This window comes from Scophthalmus maximus, chromosome 22 (assembly GCF_022379125.1).
Source record: "Scophthalmus maximus strain ysfricsl-2021 chromosome 22, ASM2237912v1, whole genome shotgun sequence".
Lineage (NCBI taxonomy): Eukaryota > Metazoa > Chordata > Actinopteri > Pleuronectiformes > Scophthalmidae > Scophthalmus > Scophthalmus maximus.
This window is the reverse complement of record NC_061536.1, coordinates 4,528,021-4,550,702: the sequence shown is the minus strand read 5'-3', so window position 1 is coordinate 4,550,702 and position 22,682 is coordinate 4,528,021. Positions and strand designations below refer to the sequence as shown.

At 45.1% G+C, this 22,682-nt stretch overlaps 1 protein-coding gene across 2 annotated transcripts; it reads right to left on the bottom strand.

The window, feature by feature from the left end:
* Positions 1-22: 22 nt before the first annotated feature.
* Positions 23-22,672, bottom strand: LOC118292174 (serine/threonine-protein phosphatase 6 regulatory ankyrin repeat subunit A). Of its 2 annotated transcripts, XM_035620894.2 has the most exons (35): positions 22,373-22,672; positions 20,993-21,091; positions 20,665-20,817; positions 20,117-20,242; positions 19,910-19,942; positions 19,473-19,649; positions 17,719-19,384; positions 10,611-10,694; positions 9,684-9,762; positions 8,407-8,477; positions 7,651-7,851; positions 7,451-7,538; positions 7,202-7,344; positions 6,910-7,017; positions 6,708-6,812; positions 6,103-6,181; positions 5,702-5,816; positions 5,452-5,534; positions 5,307-5,370; positions 5,110-5,178; positions 4,859-4,999; positions 4,630-4,741; positions 4,440-4,466; positions 3,678-3,749; positions 3,383-3,584; positions 3,157-3,244; positions 2,919-3,036; positions 2,608-2,827; positions 2,413-2,500; positions 2,245-2,328; positions 2,007-2,155; positions 1,836-1,918; positions 1,421-1,503; positions 887-978; positions 23-683 (listed from the first exon to the last, which is right to left on the bottom strand). In XM_035620894.2, the coding sequence occupies exons 7-35, from the start codon at positions 17,743-17,745 to the stop codon at positions 385-387; spliced, it is 3,174 nt and encodes a 1,057-aa protein (XP_035476787.2). In that variant the 5' UTR covers positions 17,746-19,384; positions 19,473-19,649; positions 19,910-19,942; positions 20,117-20,242; positions 20,665-20,817; positions 20,993-21,091; positions 22,373-22,672; the 3' UTR covers positions 23-384. The 2 variants fall into 2 exon arrangements, with proteins under 2 accessions (XP_035476787.2, XP_035476786.2); XM_035620893.2 differs by lacking the exons at positions 17,719-19,384; positions 19,473-19,649; positions 19,910-19,942; ... (2 more) ...; positions 20,993-21,091; positions 22,373-22,672 and adding an exon at positions 12,754-16,008.
* Positions 22,673-22,682: the final 10 nt, after the last annotated feature.

The window sequence follows — 22,682 nt, the reverse complement described above, 5'->3', positions numbered from 1 at the left end:
CCCCCAAAAAAAAAACATGTCCTCTCCAGTACTCGCTTTTAAAGTAAGAGTTTAAGGAAAAACTATGAAAAGGCTCAAAACCCCTCCAGGAAGTATCAGCAATTAAAAAGAAAAATTACACGGCTTTAAATTTAAAAATACACTGGCCATGTTTCCGACCACTGAACTGCAGTGTGTGTTTACCTTATTCTATATTTTAGTACATTATTTACCACCCCCATGGGTGCGCACCTTAAGGAAAACAAACATCTGCTTTACGAAAATTATTATTATTTAATTTGAAGAGGCTTACCCAAAAACAATCTGCCTTTATTTACCCCCCCTTTCAGTGAACTATTAAGGCTCCTGAGTGATCCAGAACCGGTTGGGCTCTATCATTAGTCCTCAGTACGTCTCTGAATCGGAGTCATTCAGTTCCTCGTCTGCAGAGGCGGTGGACAGCGGGCGCTCTGGCCTGCAGCAGGAGGCGTGGTCAGGCCTCAGAGAGGGTGGGGCGTCAAAGGCCACGCCCTTGGAGATGTGGTTGGAGGTCGGGCGCTGATTGGCGACTGTCTGAGCGAGAGCAAGTGCAGGTAGAGCTGCTATGGTAACCATGGGGGAGGTGGGCATCATGGAGTTGAGGATGAGGGCCAGGCAGTCGGCGACGTCACGGTTGGGAGCGCAGGCCAAAGCTGGAGTGTAACCTAGAAATAAAAAGAGGTGTGAGGAGAGAGAGAGAACTACATGTGTGAATAGTGAGTGAGTGAGTGAGTGAGTGAGTGAGTGAGTGAGTGAGTGAGTGAGTGAGTGAGTGAGTGAGTGAGTGAGTGAGTGTGTGTGTGTGTGTGTGTGTGTGTGTGTGTGTGTGTGTGTGTGTGCGCACTGAAGTCGTGACATCAAAGCTGACCGTTCTCGTCCACTGCTAACACGCTGGCTCCTTTCCCCAGCAGCTCCTGGACCACCACCGTCAGACCCTTCCTGGCTGCCACATGCAGGGGCCTGCAGGAGCACAGAGAGAGACACACTGAAAAATAGATCCATTGTGAACTTCCACCTCCATTAACATATGTTTTGGGCGATCCCAATTACTGTATATATAAAGACGCTCGATAGGAGTGCCATTTGAGTGTATTGGCAATTTATCAGCTCAGGCCCTCCTTGCATCACTCTCTCCCTTTCTTCTCTCTCTCTCTTTCTCAAACACTCAAACACACACACACACACACACACACACACACACACACACACACACACACACACACACACACACACACACACACACACACACACACACACACACACACACACACACACACACACACACACACACACACACACACACACACACACACACACACACACACACACACACAAACGTTAATTACAGGTATGAGCAGGACCTTAGTGAGTTGTCATGCCTGCACGCTGGGAGTATACGTACGTCTGGAGAGCAGCATTGGTGCAGTTGATGAAGTTCCTGTCGCTGATTTTCTCCAGAATCAACAAGGCACTCGTCTCATGACCCTGAGAGGAACAGGTGTACAATGAAAAATGAAAATAAGTATAATCATTAGATGTCTGAACACTGACATGGCCGAAAAATAATCCACTATGAGTTTTTCAAGTTATGTATTAATTACTTTTGTATATTCCTCACATGAACCTGTAGAACAAATCTGTGACATCGACAAAATCACTGGAGTTTAGACGTGTGAATACACTTTGTACCAGCAAGCGGAATTTCACACTGAAAATTACTTTTCTTCTACAATCAGAGATCCTTTTATGTATCTGGTGACATGTTCATGCCCAAAATTCACCAGTGGATTAGAAATAAAACCACGAATAGTTCTTACCTTGCTGCAAGCCAGATGTAATGCTGTGTTTCTGCAGGAATCTTGTAGTGCCATTTCTGCTTTCGCCCTGCTCACCAACACCTCTGTGGCAAAGGATTAGAGCTGGTTACATGTCACAGGTTGACATATCAAAGGCCAAAAGTGTAGGAATGTGTTCGTAGGTTGACTGACCCACAGCATTTGTCTGTCCGTTTAGAGCTGCCATCATCAGGGGTGTCCTGTGTGTGCTCCTGTCGACAACGTTCGCCAGAGCTCCGTGGCTCAGAAGAAGGGAAACACACTCCACGTGGTCGGAAAAAGCTGCGGCGTGAAGGGGGGTCCTGCATGGTCACAAACACACGTTGCATTACAGCAACAGCGCTCACAATCACACTGTCTATAGAAGCATGATGTCGTCCGCATCGCTTACCTGCCCTTGGAGTCGGCGGTGTTGACGATAGCTGTGCCCAGGGCGTCAATCAACATCTCTGCTACTCCGTCGTTGTCGCTCATACTGAAACATACAAACACGTGTCGTCACATACCGTCAGAACAGTGTCCATCTACATGAAAATGACGGGTACAGGCGCTATCTTACACGGCACAGTGTAGTGGACTGAATGAGTTGCCCTGAATCTTCCTGAACACCTCCTGGTCTAACAGCACCTCCACACACGCATCGTATCCTAGAGAGACAGAAAGATGACAGAGGTGTTGAGGGGAAAAACAGATGTAAATGCTGTGGCTTCATGCCGAGCACAGATGTTGACGGGTTTCTCAAGTGTCCCGGTACCATTATAGCAGGCCCAGTGCAGCGGTGTGTAGCCCTGGTTGTCTGTGAGGTGTGTGTCAGTGTGTGAGGTGCTGGTGGCCTGCAGCAGGGCGCCCAGGGCTCCCACACGGCCGCAGGCGGATGCCAGGTGAAGAGGGGAACGACCCTGGATGTCTCTCACGCACACGCTGGCCCCCCGCTGGAGGAGGGCCTCCACACACTCCTCCAGGCCTGTCACTGCCTGTGTGAGACAGAAATGTTAATAACCAGATATTCGAATACTTAAAAAAAATCTTTAAAATTTTTAAAGATGAAAAGTGTGACGATCTCACCCCTCGGTGTAGTGCCGTCCTCCCCCAGCGGTCCTGATTCTCTACACTGGCTCCTTGACTGAGCAGAGAGTACACACACTCTGTGTGTCCGTTCAGCACTGCCAACATCAGAGGAGTTCTGTGTACAGAGTGGAAATATGATATGAAACAGTTCTGTTCAGGGGAAACTAGTTAGTTCCCTTATAGTAGTGTCACCTAGTCTAAGCCATTTTGTCTATGTACAGACATACAAACTCACTGTCCGTTGGTGTCTCGTACGTCCACATTAATGTGTTGGTCGTTGTTGCTCATGAGCAGTCGCAGGCACTCTGGGTGACCATTCATAGCTACGGGAGACAGATTTTATTGTTCTAAAGCAACAACATGTTTCACATTTTTCATTCAAGGAATGTGAACGTATAGCATCTACACAGATTCTAGCACTCACACTGTATGTGCCTGCGTGTGCCTGTTTATGTGTATACCTGCAGCGTGTATGGCCGTCTTTTTGTGCGTGTAGTCATGGGTCATAGGTGAGGCGCCGTGGTGCAGCAGCAGGGAGACACACTCCTGATGGCCACTGGAGCAGGCCAGGCTGAGGGGGGTCCGGCCCTCTGGGCTACGGACGTCCACATCCAGCAGGGACGACAAGAGGACCTCCAGAGCTCCACAGTGTCCGTGATAAGCCTGGACAAAGGAAAGACACACTTGGTGAAAAGGCAGTGGTCGTGTGCCTCATCAGTAAGAGCCACATGGAGAACATGGTTGAGACAAACTGACCGCCAGATGCAGTGGACTGACGGGGGCCTGGCTCTCCGAGTCACTCAGAATGTCTGCTCCTGCCTCCATTAACTGAAATAAAGAGATGCCTCACATATTACTCACTTCAGATCCAGGTTTGCACAGGTGGGGTTACCCATGTGCTACAAATTCCCAGAGTGACAATAGGATGCAGCAGCACGGCAGACTTTGTAAATGCTTTTCCCACAAGGAGTTTAAGGTTGTTTTATTCTGTTCTGAAATGCTAACAACCTTGACCTGTCAGTTTTTATCCAACCAGTAACAAGACAAAGGAGGAGCTATGGTTGCAGCCATGTTGCAGGGCCACAACCCGATAAGAGATTTCAACGTGATCGGTTGTACAGTAGATTTGTATTTCTGTTTCCTCTGACACTGGCAGATATTTAAATGTGGCAAAAACCTACATTGACGTTAAGAAGATGTATTGATTATTTGTTTTTGAAACCAATATAGTGTTCATTTTAATTGGTCATGAAAAAGTTACGTTGATGCTTTAAAAGTGTCAAATCAAAGAAAATTCATGAGATGCCGCGTCTATTGTCCGCCACCTTTACAATTCCAGGAGAAAGGTGACAATGGGCATGCGCAAGCAGCGAACCAATGAACGGCCTCCTTATTATCGTGTTGTCACCTCTGACATACCTCCAAAGGACGTTTGACAGTAGATCCATTTGCCCAACAGGGGGAGCTATTCATAAAGACACATTGTAGAACAGTGAGAGTTTCAAATTTCATTCTTACCACATCAAGAGGTGTCTCACTTGCCATCTGAAAGAGACAGATGAGAAAGACTGTTTAGGAGAATATGACAAATGTAGAGTTTCTCTACAGCTCCAAGGCTTTTTCACATATGAAGATTTCATTTGCATAATTTTTTCAGGTATTAGGACCCTGCTACTTATTGTCACTCAGCCATGATAGCTTTACACACCAACTCCAGGCAGAGTGTGCGTCCGTAAGCTGAGGCGTAATGCACAGCGCTGAAGCCCTGTTTGTCTCTCACTGCTGGATCAGCGTTGTTCCTCAACAGGTATTCCACACACCTGACGAAGACAAACGAGATGAGACCTTCTTTTTTTTTTCAAACAAAAGCCTTTTTGTGACGCTGAGGATTCTTTGTTGCTCAACTATAAATCAATAAACCACAGAGTGGTGCTTACTTTCCATCAGTGTCAGCAGCAGCAGCGTAGTGCAGGGGGCTACAGCCTCTCTGGTCCAGCTCATTGATGCTTGCCCCAGAGCCCACCAAGGCAAACACACACTGGTAGTTACAGTTGGTTGATGCATAGTGTAATGGAGTCCTAGGAAGGCCAGAGAACCAACGTTATGTCATAATCTCCCTGTATTCGCCAGTCTTCGGTCCTTATTTTGTTCCTGGCGTTGCTGGAATTAAAATAAATGCATGGCTCACCTTCCAAAGTTGTCTTTCCTGTTAAAGTCTGCCCCTATGTTTAACAGCAGGTTCACACACTCCAGGTTCCTGGTTGGAGAAAGAGCTTTAACAGTGATCTATCATAGTCAAGGTCACAGACAGGAAGAGAGTATGAACTTTTCTATTTGTAAGACGAAAAAAAAATTTAAGCGGAGTATAACAGTAAGATGCCTCACCCTCCAGCTGCAGCAGCATGTAGACAGGTCCTTCCAAAGTCGTCAGGGGTGTCTATGTCAAACCCTGCACAAATATGCAATCAGCGTTAATTATGATGTCAAGGAGGTGATTGCAGTGACAGGAGCGGTGTCAGCGTGACTCTACCTGAGGACAGCAGCTTCCTGCAGCAATCTGAGAAGCCGCTGAGAGCTGCCAGGTGTAGAGGGAACATCCCATGAATGCCTCTCCTGAGAAGGTAAAAGGCACAGACAAAAAGTCATTACAAGGTACGACAGATAAGGTGCGAGAGTGTAGGTGCATTTTTAATAATAGAAAGAAAACAAAGACAGGTCGAAAAAATGTCCCCCCTTTTATCTGTGCAAAGCACAGTTGGTTAAATGTCAGTGTCACTAACTTGGCGGTGCTGGCTCCGTGTTTGACGAGAGCTGTGATGATGAGCTCATGGCCATAGCGGGCCGCGATATGAAGGGCAGTGTTTCTGCTCTTGTCCTCACAATCAACCTCAGCTCCTACACACACACACACACACACACACACACACACACACACACACACACACACACACACACACACACACACACACACACACACACACACACACACACACACACACACACACACACACACACACACACACACACACACACACACACACACACACACACACACACACACACACAAACAAACATGTTTCCATTAAAGCAACATACGAACATAAGCAAAAATACATTCATAGACATGTAAACCAACTTCAATTCAAGCACGACACAGAAAACATACTGTCAGTGCTCTCACCATTTTGAATGAGGGCCTGGGAGCAGGAGAACCTTCCATGAGTAGCTGCCATGTGGAGAGGAGTCTTACCATCCTTACTCTGGACAGATGGAGGGAGAGACGAGCAAAGACAAAGAAGAGGATTATGATTTTCTGAATAAAGCCTACATATCAGTGTTGCAGTCGATTGCCAGTGTGGGCCGCTGACTTAACTGTGAGTTGTCAAAAAGCTCAGAATGAACCAAAGTTGTCTCAAACCCCTTTGCCGACCACACACACACACACACCCACATACACATACACATCTTTTCTGAGCAGCTTGCAGCCTCAGGGAGCCTCCACCTCCCCCCTCCATCTTCCATATGGCCTTGCATCTTGAGGCTGTGGGGACCTAATATCAGTTTCCATCGCTGCTACCAAAGTGTTAACAACACTGTCATTTGAACTTCCTGCTAGATACTGAGCAGCCAACACGCTGGTACGAGCTAAGGACACCTTTTCATTATGTCCCTACAATAACGATAATGTACAGGGGATGTTTATACACTCTAAGGCATCCCGTCTTTCTCAGCTCAAATTTATGTGTTTCAGTGTTTGTGTGAAAGTGCATCTGCATGTGGACAAACCCGCATGTTGATGTGAGCTCCGTGGGCTAACAGCAACTCCTGACACAGCGCCCCCTGGCGTGACGAGGAGGCAAAGTGGAGAGCAGCGAAGCCCCTCTCGTTCACCTGAGGTGAGGTGCAAAAGAACACAATTTAACACACAATAACGTACCATCTCGCACACAGAGACACACACACACACACACACACACAACACACTCACCTGATTGACACTGGCCCCTGTCTCGATGAACTCACTGACCACCACATCCTGTCCGTTGTAACAGGCCAAGTGGAGTGGCGTGTTGCCGTGGACATTTACCTCGTTTACCTGCGTGAAGAGATGTATGTATTTAACGGAACATAGATATAAGTTCACTGGTTTCTTGCAGTTTGCTACTGGGTCACATTATCATTTAGAATAACTTTAAAAAGAACTAAAAATTCAGCAAGTTTCAACTGGTCATGGCACATTATACACAGATAAAGAACTTTGCCAGTGCATGTGTACTGACGTGGACACCCAGGCTCAGCAGGAAGTGCACTGTGCTACTCATGCCACTGGAGGCAGCTGCGTGGAGAGGGGTGTAGGCCTTCTTGTCCTTACAGTCGACCTCAGCTCCGCTGGACACCAGTAACTTCACCACCTCCAGGTGACCTGAAACCCAGGGGAGGAAAGAATTAGATGATTCAAGTTCAACCTGATTGAGGCAATCCAATGCATTGCAGCCTATATACCGTATACACCTCTACTGGAGTCTTACCCATGTAGGCTGCCCAGTGGATGGCTCTCCTGTCCTTCTTGTCAAATGCATTAATATTGGCTCCTCTGGACAGCAGCAGCTTCGCCATCTGGCACACAAAAGCAAATTGAATCTGTGCCGAGGGACGTTTTGTCTGTGTGTGTGTGTGTGTGTGTGTGTGTGTGTGTGTGTGTGTGTGTATATAAGAAAAAGAAACCAACCTCTACATGTCCACTGAAGGCGGCGTGATGCAGGGCAGTGCGTCCTGCCCGGTCAGATACGTTGACATTGCTGAGCAGTGGGACCAAAGCCTCGGCACAGCGTACTGCCTTGTTGCTGGCGGCTACGTGGAGCGGCGTCTGCCAGTTCTTGTCCCGAGCGTTAACGTCTGCACTGTGCTTCAGCAACACAGCCACTGCATCCTAGATGGCGGGGGAGCATGGGTCAGAGTGTGCAGACAGAGGGTCTGTTTTCTAATATACCTCAGTGTTCTTAAAAAGTGTCAGGCCAGTGTGTGGGAGGTTATAAAAGTCTTTGCTATTCTTAGAGGGCTTTCATGAGGACAATAGCACTGAGAAGAAAAAGCACAAGGGGCTGTATTAGTGTAGGAGCACTGCCCAAGACCAGGCCGAATAGGTAGAGACATTTTAAAGGCTCATTTAACACCAACACATTGGTATTGCCAATTTGCTCCTTGAAGGCCAGATTGTATAAATCTGTAAAACGCTGCAGTCATTTTTTTATCCTTGTATGTGTATGTGTGCTAGCAGTGCTAACATCATTGGGAAAGTCGCCATAGGAGGGTTGAAGCTCTTAAAGGCATTTGTCTGTGGAAAGCTGCAATAATTAATCATCAGGCTCAGTGCATTTCATTGCTTGTGGCAGAGAAGAAGAGCGTTAGAGGATTGCAGGAGAGCCAGCATTATACACATGAGTGTGTGTGTGTGTGTGTGTGTGTGTGTGTGTGTGTGTGTTACCTCACTGCAAGAGGCGACAGCTCGGTGGAGAGGAGTCAACCACTTGTTATCTTTGGCGTTAACTCGGGCTCCTTGGATGTGAGAAGGGAAGTGTGTGTGTGCGCGCATGGGAGAAAAACAGGGAGAGCCCATAGTGTCAAATACAGCAGGGGAAAAACATGGAAAAACATCTTATCAGGTGAAGAGTAAAAACAACAAACTAAAAGTTTAAAAAGCTTTTTATCATCAAGACGTATGGGAAGGGGGTCTTGTGAGCCAATAGTGCCTGGAAATTATAAAACTCCCATGATCCTCTTTGGCACAGCTTAAGGGGTTAAAATAGCCCTGAACTGCACCTGTTGCTAGCTCTTCAAATTATTGAGAAACACACACACACACACGCAACACACACACGCAACACACACGCAACACACACACACACACACACACACACACACACACACACACACACACACACACACACACACACACACACACACACACACACACACACAGACACACACAGACACACACAGACACAGACTACTCGTGTGTAACGACGCCGTTGGCCCAGCCTCCTGATGGGCTCAGCTGACTTCACAGAAAGCCAAGCTGGGGACGACCCTATCAGGTTGATTGATGAATCACAAGAAATGTCACCAAGTGTGAACAAGAGAGCAGCGAGCATGGACACGACCGATGGAACAACATGTTGAGGATGAGGGAGATGAAAAACAGACTTCAAAGAATTTAAGAAAAGCGCAAAGTCGGATGGAAAGAGGAAGTAAGTGTTAAGTTAAATTAAGGGCAACCCTAATTACATTGAATAGAATAGCTCATAAAACATAATTGTCTTGTTATCAACTTAGTTTCTTGTTTCAAGATTTACACACTTACATCATCTTGAACTTACCTAAATAAACTCATTACTTTAGTTTGAAGCTCAAATAATTGTATTTCTGGAAACAAGTTGTTTTGTATGGCAAGAAATTAAAATTATTTTGAGATCATCTCTCACAAAACCATAAAATAAATACTTTAAGGACCAAGACTATTATAAGTCTTAACACAACATTGCAATGTTATTGTTGTAATATATGTTCCAATTCGCAAAGGAATTAATAAACACAAACACTTTTAGGAGAGGTATCATGGATTTTGGGCATGTTAGTGCATATAAGAATGGTTGCTGAGGGCCAGTGTGGATGGAGGAGTAAGCTGATGGCAGAGGTAGACGGGCAGTAGGAGGATATTAAATTGCATGGAAGGCAGAACGGATTGTAGCTAGCTGTGTTTACCTGACAGGATGAGCAGCTCAATGATCTCAGCGTCTCCCAGGTAGGCTGCGGCGTGCAGAGGCGTCCGCTTCTCATTGTCCTGACAGGAGATCCCAAACCAAAGAAAAACACTCAATTAACAACTGCATCGTTTCTCTCTTTCATACACACCTGGGTGCCTTTGAAACACACGCTCGCACAAAAACACACAACGTGAATGGATGAAAGAATACATCACAAACCCCAAAGCAAAATCCAAAGCCCTCACACTATTGCGGACCACAAGAAACGTGAGACCTGGGCCACAAGGGGGAAAATGTTCATCATTCCTTCCCTTGCATGCTTCACTCTGCTCCATCACTCCAACCCCTCTCCTCCAGTGCAGAAGAGAGCAATCAGCAGAGTGGGGCTATAAACATGTCATGTGACCGCAGCAGGTCTGGGCCAGAGTTGCTGACTACAGGAAGACTCAGTATGATGACCCCGGCAGTATGGACCCACAGAAAGACGGAAGCACAGAGGGAAAAACAAACAATAGAAAGCAATGGGATGTAGACTGAGCAAAGGTTTTCAGCAAGACAGAGGACAGAGAGTGAAAGTATTGGGTCGAAGAATAGGAGAGCTATATCAGGTGAAGGTTACGTCCTTGAATCCTTCAGAGAGGGTGAGAGTGTTATGAACAGTTCATGTGTCCTGCCCTGGTTGACGGCTATTTAACATGGAGAATGTAAGAAGCTGCCAGAGGACAGTCAATCGATCACTAGCTACCCAGATCAATTGTAGCCTGCTGGCTGATTCCTGCTCTCCTTGGAATTTGAAGTCATGATGTGTGCATGTGTGTGTGTGTGTGTGTGTGTGTGTGAGGCTGAACACACAGGGCTGCGGTCAGAGCAAAAACATATAAAGTTGGAGGAAACCTGTGGAAATACCACGACGGGTGTGACTTACCTGAACGTTGACATCCTCCTTCTTGAATATGAGGGAGCGCACTTCGTCCGGGTCCACATTGAAGATAGCTCTTAACAGAGACGGCTACAGAGATGGAAAAATAAATAATAATATTAAATAGTTTCTGATGCTCACTACTACATCCTTGATTCGCCAGGCAGTAATTGTCCATGTTGACAACCGTGTTGTCAGTGACAGTTATGAGACTCACAAATGGGAGAGTCTCTCACATAGAAACACTATAATCCCAAGCTTTGAGAGAGCCAAAGGTCGCAAATGGTGGTAAATATAACACATTTGTTTATGACAGTACCAGCTGCACCATGTAGCTCACACACACACACACACACACACACACACACACACACACACACACACACACACACACACACACACACACACACACACACACACACACACACACACACACACACACACACACACACACACACACACACACACACACACACACACACACACACACACAGTGTTACGTTAACACCGTGTCTGTGTGTGAGGGGTTGAAGCTGTGCCACGTGGTGCAAAGCTACTTGATGAGAATGTAAACAGCGATGTAAAAGACAGGTGCAATGTGGGTGGGAAATGACAGGTTCTATAAATCTTTAAATACTAAAGCACTTCCTCTTTTCCACAACTATTTCTTGGAAAAATTTTAACCAGTTACACAAGGTATTGATGTTACCGGGAAGAGAGCAAATGAATGAGAGATGCAAAAACACCCTGATCAACACCTCTCCTTATACTATCTCTCTCCCCTTCCTTTTACTTACCTACGTCTGTGTGTTTATAGCATGAACGCTGGTGGGATTTGTAAAAAGTGATGCTGAGCAGACATCGTGAACAATCAAGAGGTATTGGTGGTCAACAGAAGGGCATGAGCCCATTCAAATTAAAAGCTAAGGGAAGTAACACTATATAAAGCTCACAATTAAATCCTAGAGGCGACGTCGTGCTGAGAACGTTAAGGGTGGTCAGAGGCGTGGCCTATCAAGCGTTAGAGATAGTGCAACATCTAGTGGCATTATTATTATTATCATACATACTACCTTTAAAAGAACTCATGAGCACTGTTATTTTTAAATGAAAGTCTTCGTTCATAGCTGATATTTAGTATGAACTGCACTACCGTACTGTGATCATCATTGTAAATCATTCCTTGTCTCTCACCGACTGTCATTTATAATGACTCTACCCTCCTCCTATAACTGCTTCCTTGTTTGTTTTATTTGTTTTTTTAAGGATTATAACTGTGGAATATTACTAATCTTAAACAAATTACTGTTGGCAGCAATTTCCTTTATGCTTCAATATTATTGAAAACGCTCTGACAAAGCATCTAGAAGAACAATGAGGAACTAATGTCACAATGATGCCGATTTATTGTAGGTCCTAAATCGCACTGTCCACTTTTCAATACAACAAAATACAGTGTCGGCCTCATTGATTAATATTTTTCTCACATGCACCCTTTTCCATATCGCCGAGCGGTAAAGTGACGTGAACCTGGTAGTTACTCTCGTTGCTCTCTCTGTTGTCCGCAGCCCTCTCTCGTTTCGTCCCAACTAAAAATAAGTGGGGCTCTCATGTATGTCGACATCTGTCTCATGCCTATTACACTGATGAGCACTGAAACTATGTCAAAGATCGGAGAAGGCAGACAGACACGGACTAACAGCACAAACCCTGTCATCAGCGCTCACACGTCCTCGCCTTCTCCCAGTTCACAGAATGAAAAGAGTTATCACCATGTTTCAATGGTGGGCTTGTCCTTCACACAGCCAACACTGGAGACTACAAAGGCCCCGGCTTTGTTGATAATCTATAAAAAACCAACAGTCTCATATGGCAGGGCTATATTTGTGATCATATTGGTGCTATATTTAGCACTGGACGACATGTGTTGGCAATGCTTTGTATTTTAATGCAGTGGAACGTTTAACCATGTGCTTCAACGCAGGTTTAAACTTCAGAGCAGGTATGACAAGTTCAGCGGCTTGTTTAAAATTCCACTGAATGCTGTCATTTACACAGGAACTGGATATAAACCTAGACACGGGAAAAACAATGACACAAAAAATTCAAATTCAATCAGCAGAGCAGCAGGCTGAAGAGCCCGTCTCACCTTGTCCTCCTGTGCAGCAGCCCTCCGAGAGGCATGATGGGATCTGCGGTCTGGAGACGATTTGGGCCGAGGAGGTGGGGGTGAAGAAGAGGACTCATCCTCCTCCACCTCCTCCAGCACCACAATACACACACGGCTAGCCCGCTCTGACCGCATCAGGAACACACACTCGTGCACATGAACACAATCCCTCACACTCACTCTCTCTCGCACACACTCACACACACACACACACACACACACAAACACACAGTTGCCTCTCACATACGTACACAATTCAGGACCACAGGGGTCAGCAAGAAATCCCACAAAGAGTGCGATTTCCTTGTAAACAGAAACTGCACATCTTCATTTAAAATCCAGTGTGAAATCCAGCTCTGTCCTCTATCGGTCAGTGTCGCTCTGCTGCACGTCTCCTCTCCTCCTCTCTCCCTCTAGCCCACACTCACACTCTCTGTCAGCAGCAGGAGCAGAGACGGCAGGGAATTCCTCTGCGTAATGGTGGTGGTAAGCGGCATGCGGCAGAATGAGCCTGGGCTGCCTAGCAGCAGACAGGAAGCTTACATATCCTCACTGCTCTGCGGCAGCCAGGAATACCCCCCACACACACACATTCATACACACACACACGCACACACTTGGGATACAAACACACCCACACGGACCCTGAGATTAGCTCGGACGGGGGCCGTAGCACCCAATGTATGCATGAGTATGCATTGCCCGTGTGAGGCGGACTGCTGAAGCCAGCTCTTTCAAAAGGAGAGGTAGAGGAGGGGGAGGAGAGAGAGAGAGCGAGAGAGAGCGAGAGAGAGGGGGGGGCTGTAATTGTAGGCAGGTTAGCACCTGAGAGGCGGCATAAAGCCACAAAGCTTGTCAACTGATTTGAGCAAGTTAAGAGACTGAAATATAACTGGGGGAGTTAAATACAAAGTGGAAAAAGACACTAAAAGGAAACGTGACCACAGGACAATTAGGACCCTAACTTTTCATCAAGCCCCTTCCTCGACAGTGTCAATTTACTAGTCCGCCCATTTTTACTGTATCATCATTTTCTAACCCTTGATTTATTTTTAAGTGGTTCTCCTCCTAACAAAGCTATATTCTTTGGTACTGTGCATTGAATGAATCAATGTGGAAAGGTGAGGGCATTGGAGTTCTCATTGTGGTCTATTAAAAGGCCAAGCATGAGTCAATCTAAATAAAACTGTAAGCAGCAGCGTGGTAGGAACGAAACCATGTGCACTACAATGTTGTGCTGTTTTGAGAGATTGCTAAATAAGATTTTAGCGGTCTGCATCGTCATTAAGCTGCAGCTAAAATAGAAGAGCCCGTTCCTTCTAAATGTGAGAGGACAAAAGAAAATGGATACCAGATCAGGATGCGAGTGTGTGTGCGTGTGTGCTTGTGTTCTTGTATCCCCTTTGGTGTATCGGTGGCAAAGCTTCAAAAGTTCCCATCTCCTCATTATAAAACTGGAACAAACTGGCTTTGCCAGAGAATGTGAGGGTAAATAACAAGACCAGTTTGTATGTGCATGTCTGTGTGTGTGTCTCTCAGTCTCCTTCATATTCAACACAGATCCTAAAAGGAGCAATCTTGCCAAGCCGCACAACCCCATTAACTCAGAGGGAGGGACAGAGTGAGGGAGGACGAATGAGAGAGTGATTCATTTGGACCAAGTCTTTCTGCAGGCCTAAATTTTGAGTCTAATGGACTTACCATTCAAAAACTTCACGTGAAACACAGCTATAATCTTTCTGTTTCCTACAGCAGTCGAGATTTACATCAAAGGTACAAATAAAGAATGATGTTTGGGATGCAAAATGTATAAACAATGTTTTGTCTGTAGCACTGGAGGTACTCTGAGCAGTGCAGCCCAAAGATGTTTACAAAGCCTTTGCCAAACAGAAATGAGTCTTTGGGTGAAATGCAATACGGGTTGAATAAGTGCACAATAGCAAAGCCAAGGTAAGAAGGTACGTGGAGTAGAAGGGAAAAAGCTTACATACAATACGGAGTGAGCAACGGCAAACAAGGACAGGCAGACCAACTGACTAGAAAAACTTTAAAAAGTCAGGCGAACGCTGACCTCTGCTTTGACCCTTCGACAGGATGCACTGTGTGTAATGTAATCCCAGTCCAGACACACAAAGGCCAACACGTGCAGGTCTCTGCGTGAGCTGCTGGGATGCCAACATCCAAAGAATTCAAAGCTTGTATAGAGCAAGAGGCGGTGATCTGTAAGTGGCATGCAGAGTTGGACCATCACAAACAGGTTATCCATTAAATAACATTAAATGAGGACTAGTCATTAACATCACATGGATGATGGAGCTGAAGTGATTGAAGTACATCGTATTATTTAGTAGTCTAATTATTTTTCGTATTGTGCAGGATTCGTTCTGACCTTTAGGTGACATTTTATATCAGTTTTGCTAATCTCTGATGACCATGAAGTATTAGCTGGGGAGTGTGTATCCCAACAGTGGCCTGGCGCGTTGAGTCTGTCAACAAGTAAAGAGGATTCATTTCATGAATAAGCCAGACAAGAAAAGGGAACCTATAGCAATTGCTCTATGCGTATACTGTATACGATTCACTTGTGCAGACACACAAACAAGATGTTACATTGTGCATAGAGGCTCTTTTGATATTATCCTTTACCAGCGTACTTCTGATGTATGCACCCTGGACACATCTAAAAAAAACCTGGGCAACTAAACACTACAACACACTCTCTCTTGTATGCTTGACGTTCTGTTTTCTTAAAATCCTTTTTGTCCATCTCTCTCCTCAGGCAGGACCACAGCGTGGTTAGGACACTGTGGTACCCTTTGAAAGCAACAGAGCGCCCTCTACAGGACAAACAGAAGCCATTGCCAAAAAGTGACACTCCCGTCTCCAGTGCTGCCCTGTCAGCGCCACTATTTCTGTCCCTTTGTCCAATTCTCTGCCAGCAAGCAAAACCGAGAACAATGGACAATTGAAAGAAGGATCTAATCACACAGTCTTCCGCTTGTCGCATGTCTGTGGACTGTCCCGGAAGACTGGACCGCCCAGGACAGGCGACAGAGCTGCAACCACACTGACCCACTTTGACTGAAGTTTACAAAAATAGTATCTCATTATAACACACGTGGGCCAATTCTGAAACAATTCACAAAACACTTGCCAGCCATAGCTACTTTCGTTTGTACAATTGACGGTTATTCATCATTTAATTATGCCATTATTATTATTATAGATAATTGTTGATGGATCATTCAAAATATAATATGTAATAATGCCAAACGAGGCTAGTTTGGGGTTCAGTAACTTGTGATGGACAAGTTACTGAACCCCAAACTAGCCTCAAATTGCAATATTTTGTCTCATTAACAGTCACAAAACTATTGCACCAAATCAAATAAAACTGAATCCCAGATAATTTCGTATATTTCCTCAATAATTTGAATGATTGGTTTTGAATGACTGATTGGCCCACATGTGCACAGATCATCTGTTTGGACGGAGGTATCTTCTTTGTTTCCTTTATCACACAAGCTCACCTCAGATGTGATTAGTCACACTTAACAAAAAATAAATAAATAGGCCAAATACGTTCTTGAACCTGTGTGTTATTGAATGTGTCCGGCGATGCCCAGCATAACGCCCTGAATGTGGGGCAGCCTGTCGGTCCCAGCAGTGATCACAGGCAGGAGCTGGTCGGAGCCTGCGGACAGTGTCTGGAATCACAGACACATGGTGCCTAAAAGTGATTGTCTGCCAGAAAATGATTTTACGTGGATCAAACTCTCATGTAAAGGCACGTGTACACAACTTTATGTCCGCAGTAATATCAAAGATATGTCTTCATGAAACTTGACCGTTTCTTGTAACCGAACGATCACAAAAGTGTTTGCCCTTTTATAGCGTCATCAGGAAATATGGTCCTATTGTTTTTAAGGTGTGTATGACTACTATTACAACACTGTAATTGATTGATTGATTGATTGAAATGCTTAGTTTGAATATGTAAACAATTAACATTATATATGGTAATGGGTAATGTACATATTAATGATCCTTATGTCTGCATTATTTGACCTGCTCTGTCAACCCATGCAGTTTTTCACCTATTGAAATACCTTTAAATGGGCCATGATGCAACCCATGGAACACAGTGCATCACCTGCCCAAAAAGGACGGAAATCAGTTTCTGGCGGACGATCACTTTTTGGCACCACACCGGCACCACCTGCTGTTTCGGTCGGACGGCCCTTTGTCGTCTCCGGCAACAGGTGACTGTGCACACGGCTGCCGGGAGGACAGGAACAGACAGCTGACAGAGCAGCCCCCCCCCCGCGCGCAGCGAACCACCGGCCCCTTGCAGCCAGTGCCACTGGTTAAACTCAAGAGTCCTGTGACAAAATGAAACACCCCACGAACTTCAGAGCAAAAAACCTTCACAGCGGAGCGGCGTCGCACACGAGCTATGACGACGCTGCGTTCACCCGCGGGAGCAGCAACGGAAGAGCAATACAAAAACACACACAAACAGCCAAACGTCTGAGACAACCGACTACCGCCGGCCTGACACGAACCGGCCGCTTTGACGGGGGCGAGTTAACGTAAAGCACCGGATGACGTCGCGGTTGTTGTTGTTTCGGGGTTTTTTTACGTTAACTGGTGTCCTGGTTACCGCTAGCTAGTTAGCTAACATGTCAAATGTCAGTTGACTCGAACCGCAAACACGACACATTAGCACAAAGGTTGTTGTTTTTTTTAATTATTTATCAACCCGACTGGTTTAAGTCACCGAATGAACTTTTAACGTTTAACGCGAGTGAAGTGAAGCTGTCGCTACGACGACACTGGGTAACGCGACAACTAGCGAAACTGCGGCGTCACTCCGCCGTACGACGGGTGACGTCAGAGTCGCCTCGACGGTGAAGTGTGCGCTTCGAAAGAAAGGGCTGTTACCTGCTCTTGTATCTTCAACACGGCCATGTTCCCCCGTGTGGACACCGGAGGAGGCAGTAACCCGCCCGGGAGTTACTGTTGACCATCTAACGGGGAGGGGGGGTGACTCTCCCCGGAGTCAAACGGTGCTGCTTGACCCGTCCTCCTCCCTTCCTCCCTTCCTGCCATGGACAGACCCTGACAACACGGGGAAGTTGGGGAGGTGGGAAAAAGTTCACGGCAGCCAACCAACTGCACCCTTGGCCCCCCTCGGCCACAGCTCACGTCTACTGACGACAGTCTACTGACGACAGTCTACTGACAACGGTCCACCAACAACGTGACGTCCCTCGGGCTCCTCACTTTCTCATCGCCATTTAACCAGTGGACCTGAATCGCTCCTGTGTGGATTTGAAGTGACGCCGTCGTTCCTTTTTTTTTTTTTTTTATAGTAATTCCCATCTCAATTGTATGGCCCCACGACGTACAATGCAGAATCGCACAGAAAAAAAAAGTAGCACTCGAAACACATTTCAACTCCAGGACATTCATAAATTCTTTCTCATACATGCATTTTGTGAGATCTGTTGAGGTTCCAATAAATATTTATCCCACTAAATATATCAGAGGAGAACAATAGTACTTCCCAGTGTTACAGGGATTATTATATAAAAACAACGAAAGAACAACAAAAGAATAAATCATTCCTTGAACTTGTATCAAGGCTCCGTGAGGTCCTGGTGATGCTGATGTCTGGTTAAAATCTGTTTGTTGTTGTATCCATCTAAACTCAAAACCTGTTCACTTCCAAACTGCCGATATATGGAGAGAAAACTTAAAAGCCTTTTTTATTGCAAGTCTACAAAATTGAATGCAAAAATATACAATGAAAAACAAACATTTACGCACTGCCCAACTTGATGATTGACTATTTTGTCCCTAGTGCATTTTAAAGTGGTGGATCCCATTCCAGTAATCACTTGCAGGTTTTGATGCATTCATGCCATCTGTAGGTTTTTGCCCATCTGTGGTTTTTAAGCTGATGACATAACATTTAGAGCCTTTGGTCTGTGGAATCTCCTATGCCGCTTCAGACGGGCATTATTCGAAAATTGTTTTCCACAAATCCCACATTTGTTTCTCTTTGTGTGGCTTTGCAGGTGACGGACTAAACTCGCTGTGGACTCTAAATGTTTTCCACAGATACCACAAACATGGATTTTGTCCTTAGTGTGTGTTTGCGCATGTGTCCTTAGTGTGTACATGTAATGGAATATCTTTCCACATGCTTTACAAGAATGAGGACCTGTGATATTCTGACTCGTTAGTAACTGTGTCGATTTCTTTATATTCAAACTCACGAGGGGTAAAGATCTTTTCACATTTCGTTTCTGCTTGATTGCCTTTGAACGTGAACCAACTGAATGGTTCTTCCACTCCTCAGCTTTGCTGCTACTCCCATTCTCAGCGACGGCGCCACCTCCAGTGGTGTGAGGAGTGTCCATAGGCTGAGGATACTCGCGGCTGCTTTGCACACATTGGATTTCACTGGTATCTTGGATAAAACTGTCCACGCAAATTATTCTGATGGCTGAATCCTGGACATGATCTGCCTTCAGACTTTGTTCTCCCACTTGACTGTCCCCTTCTTGTATTGGCTCGGACTGCTGAAACGCCAGATGACTCACTGAGGATAAAAGTAAAAAAGAATATTCAGTTGTTTGAATCACAAACTTTTAAATGACTAACTGCAGTGAAGGTGACGTTCAAATTACCCTGCTTTTCTGCCAGATTTTGCCTCCACGTTTCTCCATCATGTTCCTGTTTGACTTGAAGCAGCAGTGAGGCCCGACGGTCCTCCTGGTGCTGACTGCCAACTTCCTGCTGATACCCGGGTTCAGGACTCAGGGGGACCTCCTCCTCAAAGACAGGGACAGAGGGCTGATCAATCTCTGTGGGGAAGAACAGATCAATATATTTTATTATAATGACAGACTGTAAAAATATTTTTTTCTTGCAGTTAATGAGCTACCAAACTACTTATTCAGTCTCAGTCAATGCATATCTGTGACTGTTACTGCCATTAGTGGTACATAACACTATTTTGGTTTTTAAAGATTTTGATTGAAAAATCCTTTTTTTTAAATTTAAGGAGCAAACCTGTTCAAGCTGATTTTCATTCGTCTACACATCAGACATATTGTCAACTAACCTGCACTTTGGCTTTGCTGTAGTAATGTAAAACCTGTAAAGTAAAAAGACAAATGGGTCATAAAAATAGGAACTGGTAATAAAAACATTACAGCACTATTAGACAGCAGTTACTTAAATCAGAATTAAAAAATATGCTTTTCCAACAAAACAAAGGTAATGGTAAAACAACAGAAGAGTTATGAGAATGCAGGTAACTTGTACATACCATGTTGTTTTGATATATGCAACTCAAAGTTAAATTTCCGATGAAGGGTCTTTACACAGTACGGGCAGTGCCAGTGACTTCTTCCTTTGATTTTGTCTTTGCACAAACACGGCACCACAAATTTTTCTGAAAAGAGAGAAGGATAGTCTCCTAGCCACTAGCGAACACCTTGCATTGCTGGACACCTTACAGGAACAATGGGCCTCATGCAAGAACATTTTCATATTCTTTTGTTTGTACATTTGTTGAGAAAACTGATGAATGCCACCTGTGCGTATTTGGCCTAACATGCACTTGGATAGCAAATGAGCATAACTAACACCCCAATAATGCCATATAAGGCTTCACTTCCTGCCCCATGTCAAGAAGTGATCATTCGTGAAAACCGATCTAGCATCCAACAGGATTCAATAAAACATCACCCTCATGTTTAAATCAATAAATAAAGTGCTCACGGTGAGACAACACGTGATGATGGTGAAAAAGGGAAACTTTCTGGTATAGAATTTGAGTCCAGGATTGTGTTTAAAAGCTCAAATTAAACTTACCAGTGCCAGCCTCAGTAAAATGAACAGCAAGTAGATAATGCCTCCGAGTCAAATGTGCCTCAGTGGCTTGAATTTTCTTGAGACAGTAGGGACAGTTGTCTTGGGCTGTCAACTTCAAAAAGTCAGAGCGTGAGGTGAAGAGACACTGCATTTCTGGGGGAAACACAAAATGATGAAATGCAATGGATGCAATTGCATTTTGTTTTTTACAAAGAAACTCATCCATGTTAGACACTTTTTATATTAACTATAAGATCATTTTAGAGAGGAGTAGCTAAATAAATAGATTTTACTGAAGAGGAGAACTCTTTGTCAGACATCGTCTTACCACTCTGACAGTAGGAAGTTTTTCTGGCCTTGCGGGTAGAACTTGAATCTGAGGCACCTGTGCTCGCAGCAGCAGGAGTCATTTTTTTGGCATGGCCTGCTGCAGAGAAAAGAGCAGATGATAGGTTTGGACAAAGGACTTACAACATCTAGGGAAAAAAAAGAAAAGCAACACTATGTTGATATCGCTTCCATTTTCATGTGGCAGAATGTGGCATCATTCTAAATGATTGGTATTTTTACTCTTAAGCAAGCAAGTGGCATCGCGGAATACAGAGACACATCAGCTATTTTTGGCAAAATTGAAGCAAGTCCTGACACGTTCCCGATAAAGAAATAACGACAATAGTGAGCACTGATTATTTCTTTCTTTCTGTGACTTTTCGTGGGGTGTTTCGTCAGTTTAAACTTTTGATCTCCAGTCGTCGAGTGGAGCTGTCCACTGAGCTGAAAGTTTCTTCAGGCTTACCGACTTTGACCATTTGACCATGGGCAAACGTGCGAGCGTTTGTGTGTGTTAATCGAGCCTGTTCATTTCTAAGATTTATCTTCTCGTCTCGAAATAATCCAAGAGTTTTCAGTGGCAAAAACAAAGCACTTTCATTAAGGCGTGCTCTGATGGGTACAGTTGCACACAGGGATCAAGTGACATTGCAGCCAGTTTCCCAGTTGCGCTGAGATCGAAAAGAGGACGTGTAAAGCTTGTTCGCCAGCACTTAAATAGAAATGCCCAATGTCCAACCTGAGCAAGCGTGTGCAGCTGAGTTGATGCGGCCACCGTCGCTCACTTCAGATAAAGTTGTGTACACCCAGTTTTGTTGGGAAAGTAATCCAAACATCAAATGTGATAAGTGCCATTGCTCTTATGTAATAATTGATATGGTTACTTATTACATTTTCAAAAGGGAAACTAGTAATATATGTAACAATGATTGTTTTTGACTTATGTATGGCACTTTGGGGGTGGGACGTTTTACTGGGGTCTTTCGGTCCAAAATGGCGGCGGCATCGCTGTAGCAACGCAGCGACCCCTTAGCGTTCGCTTTGCTATCACAACAACAACAACAACAACAGTTTTATCAACAAGGTTGGTGTATATACAATATATACTATATATGGATATATATATATATATATATATATCCACGAATGTACATATGTCATAAGCCTAACATTATAACGTGTATTTATTTAATGGTTGTCTTGCAAACTAACGCACTGCTTTCGAGCACTTCAACGCTTTCAGCTAACTGGCTAACTAGTTAGCATCAAGACCACCCCGCCGGAAAAACACGACACCAAGGCGTTGGTGAGCGTGTCTTGGGTGTCGTTGGGAAATGTGTACATGAACGTTTCCCAACGCCGCTTCACAACAACGTACCCGTCGCCGGGGCGGGGCGACCTTCTGGCTGCGGTGACTTGGACTCGACGATGATGTCCAGCAGGGAGCGGAGGCGATGGTTTTCTTCCTTCAGACGGGAAGTCTCGTCCTCGTGGTCCGTCAACGTTTTCTCTATGGCACCGAGTATTTCGGACGCAACGGCGTTCAGCCGCTCGGACACGAACACTTTGAGCTCTCCGATTTGACTCATCTCTCCACCATTGGCCTCGCACTCCGCCTTCACCCGGAACGATGCACACGGGGGAGCCAGCGGGATGTGAGACCGCCGTCGTGCGTATCCGTTTGTTTC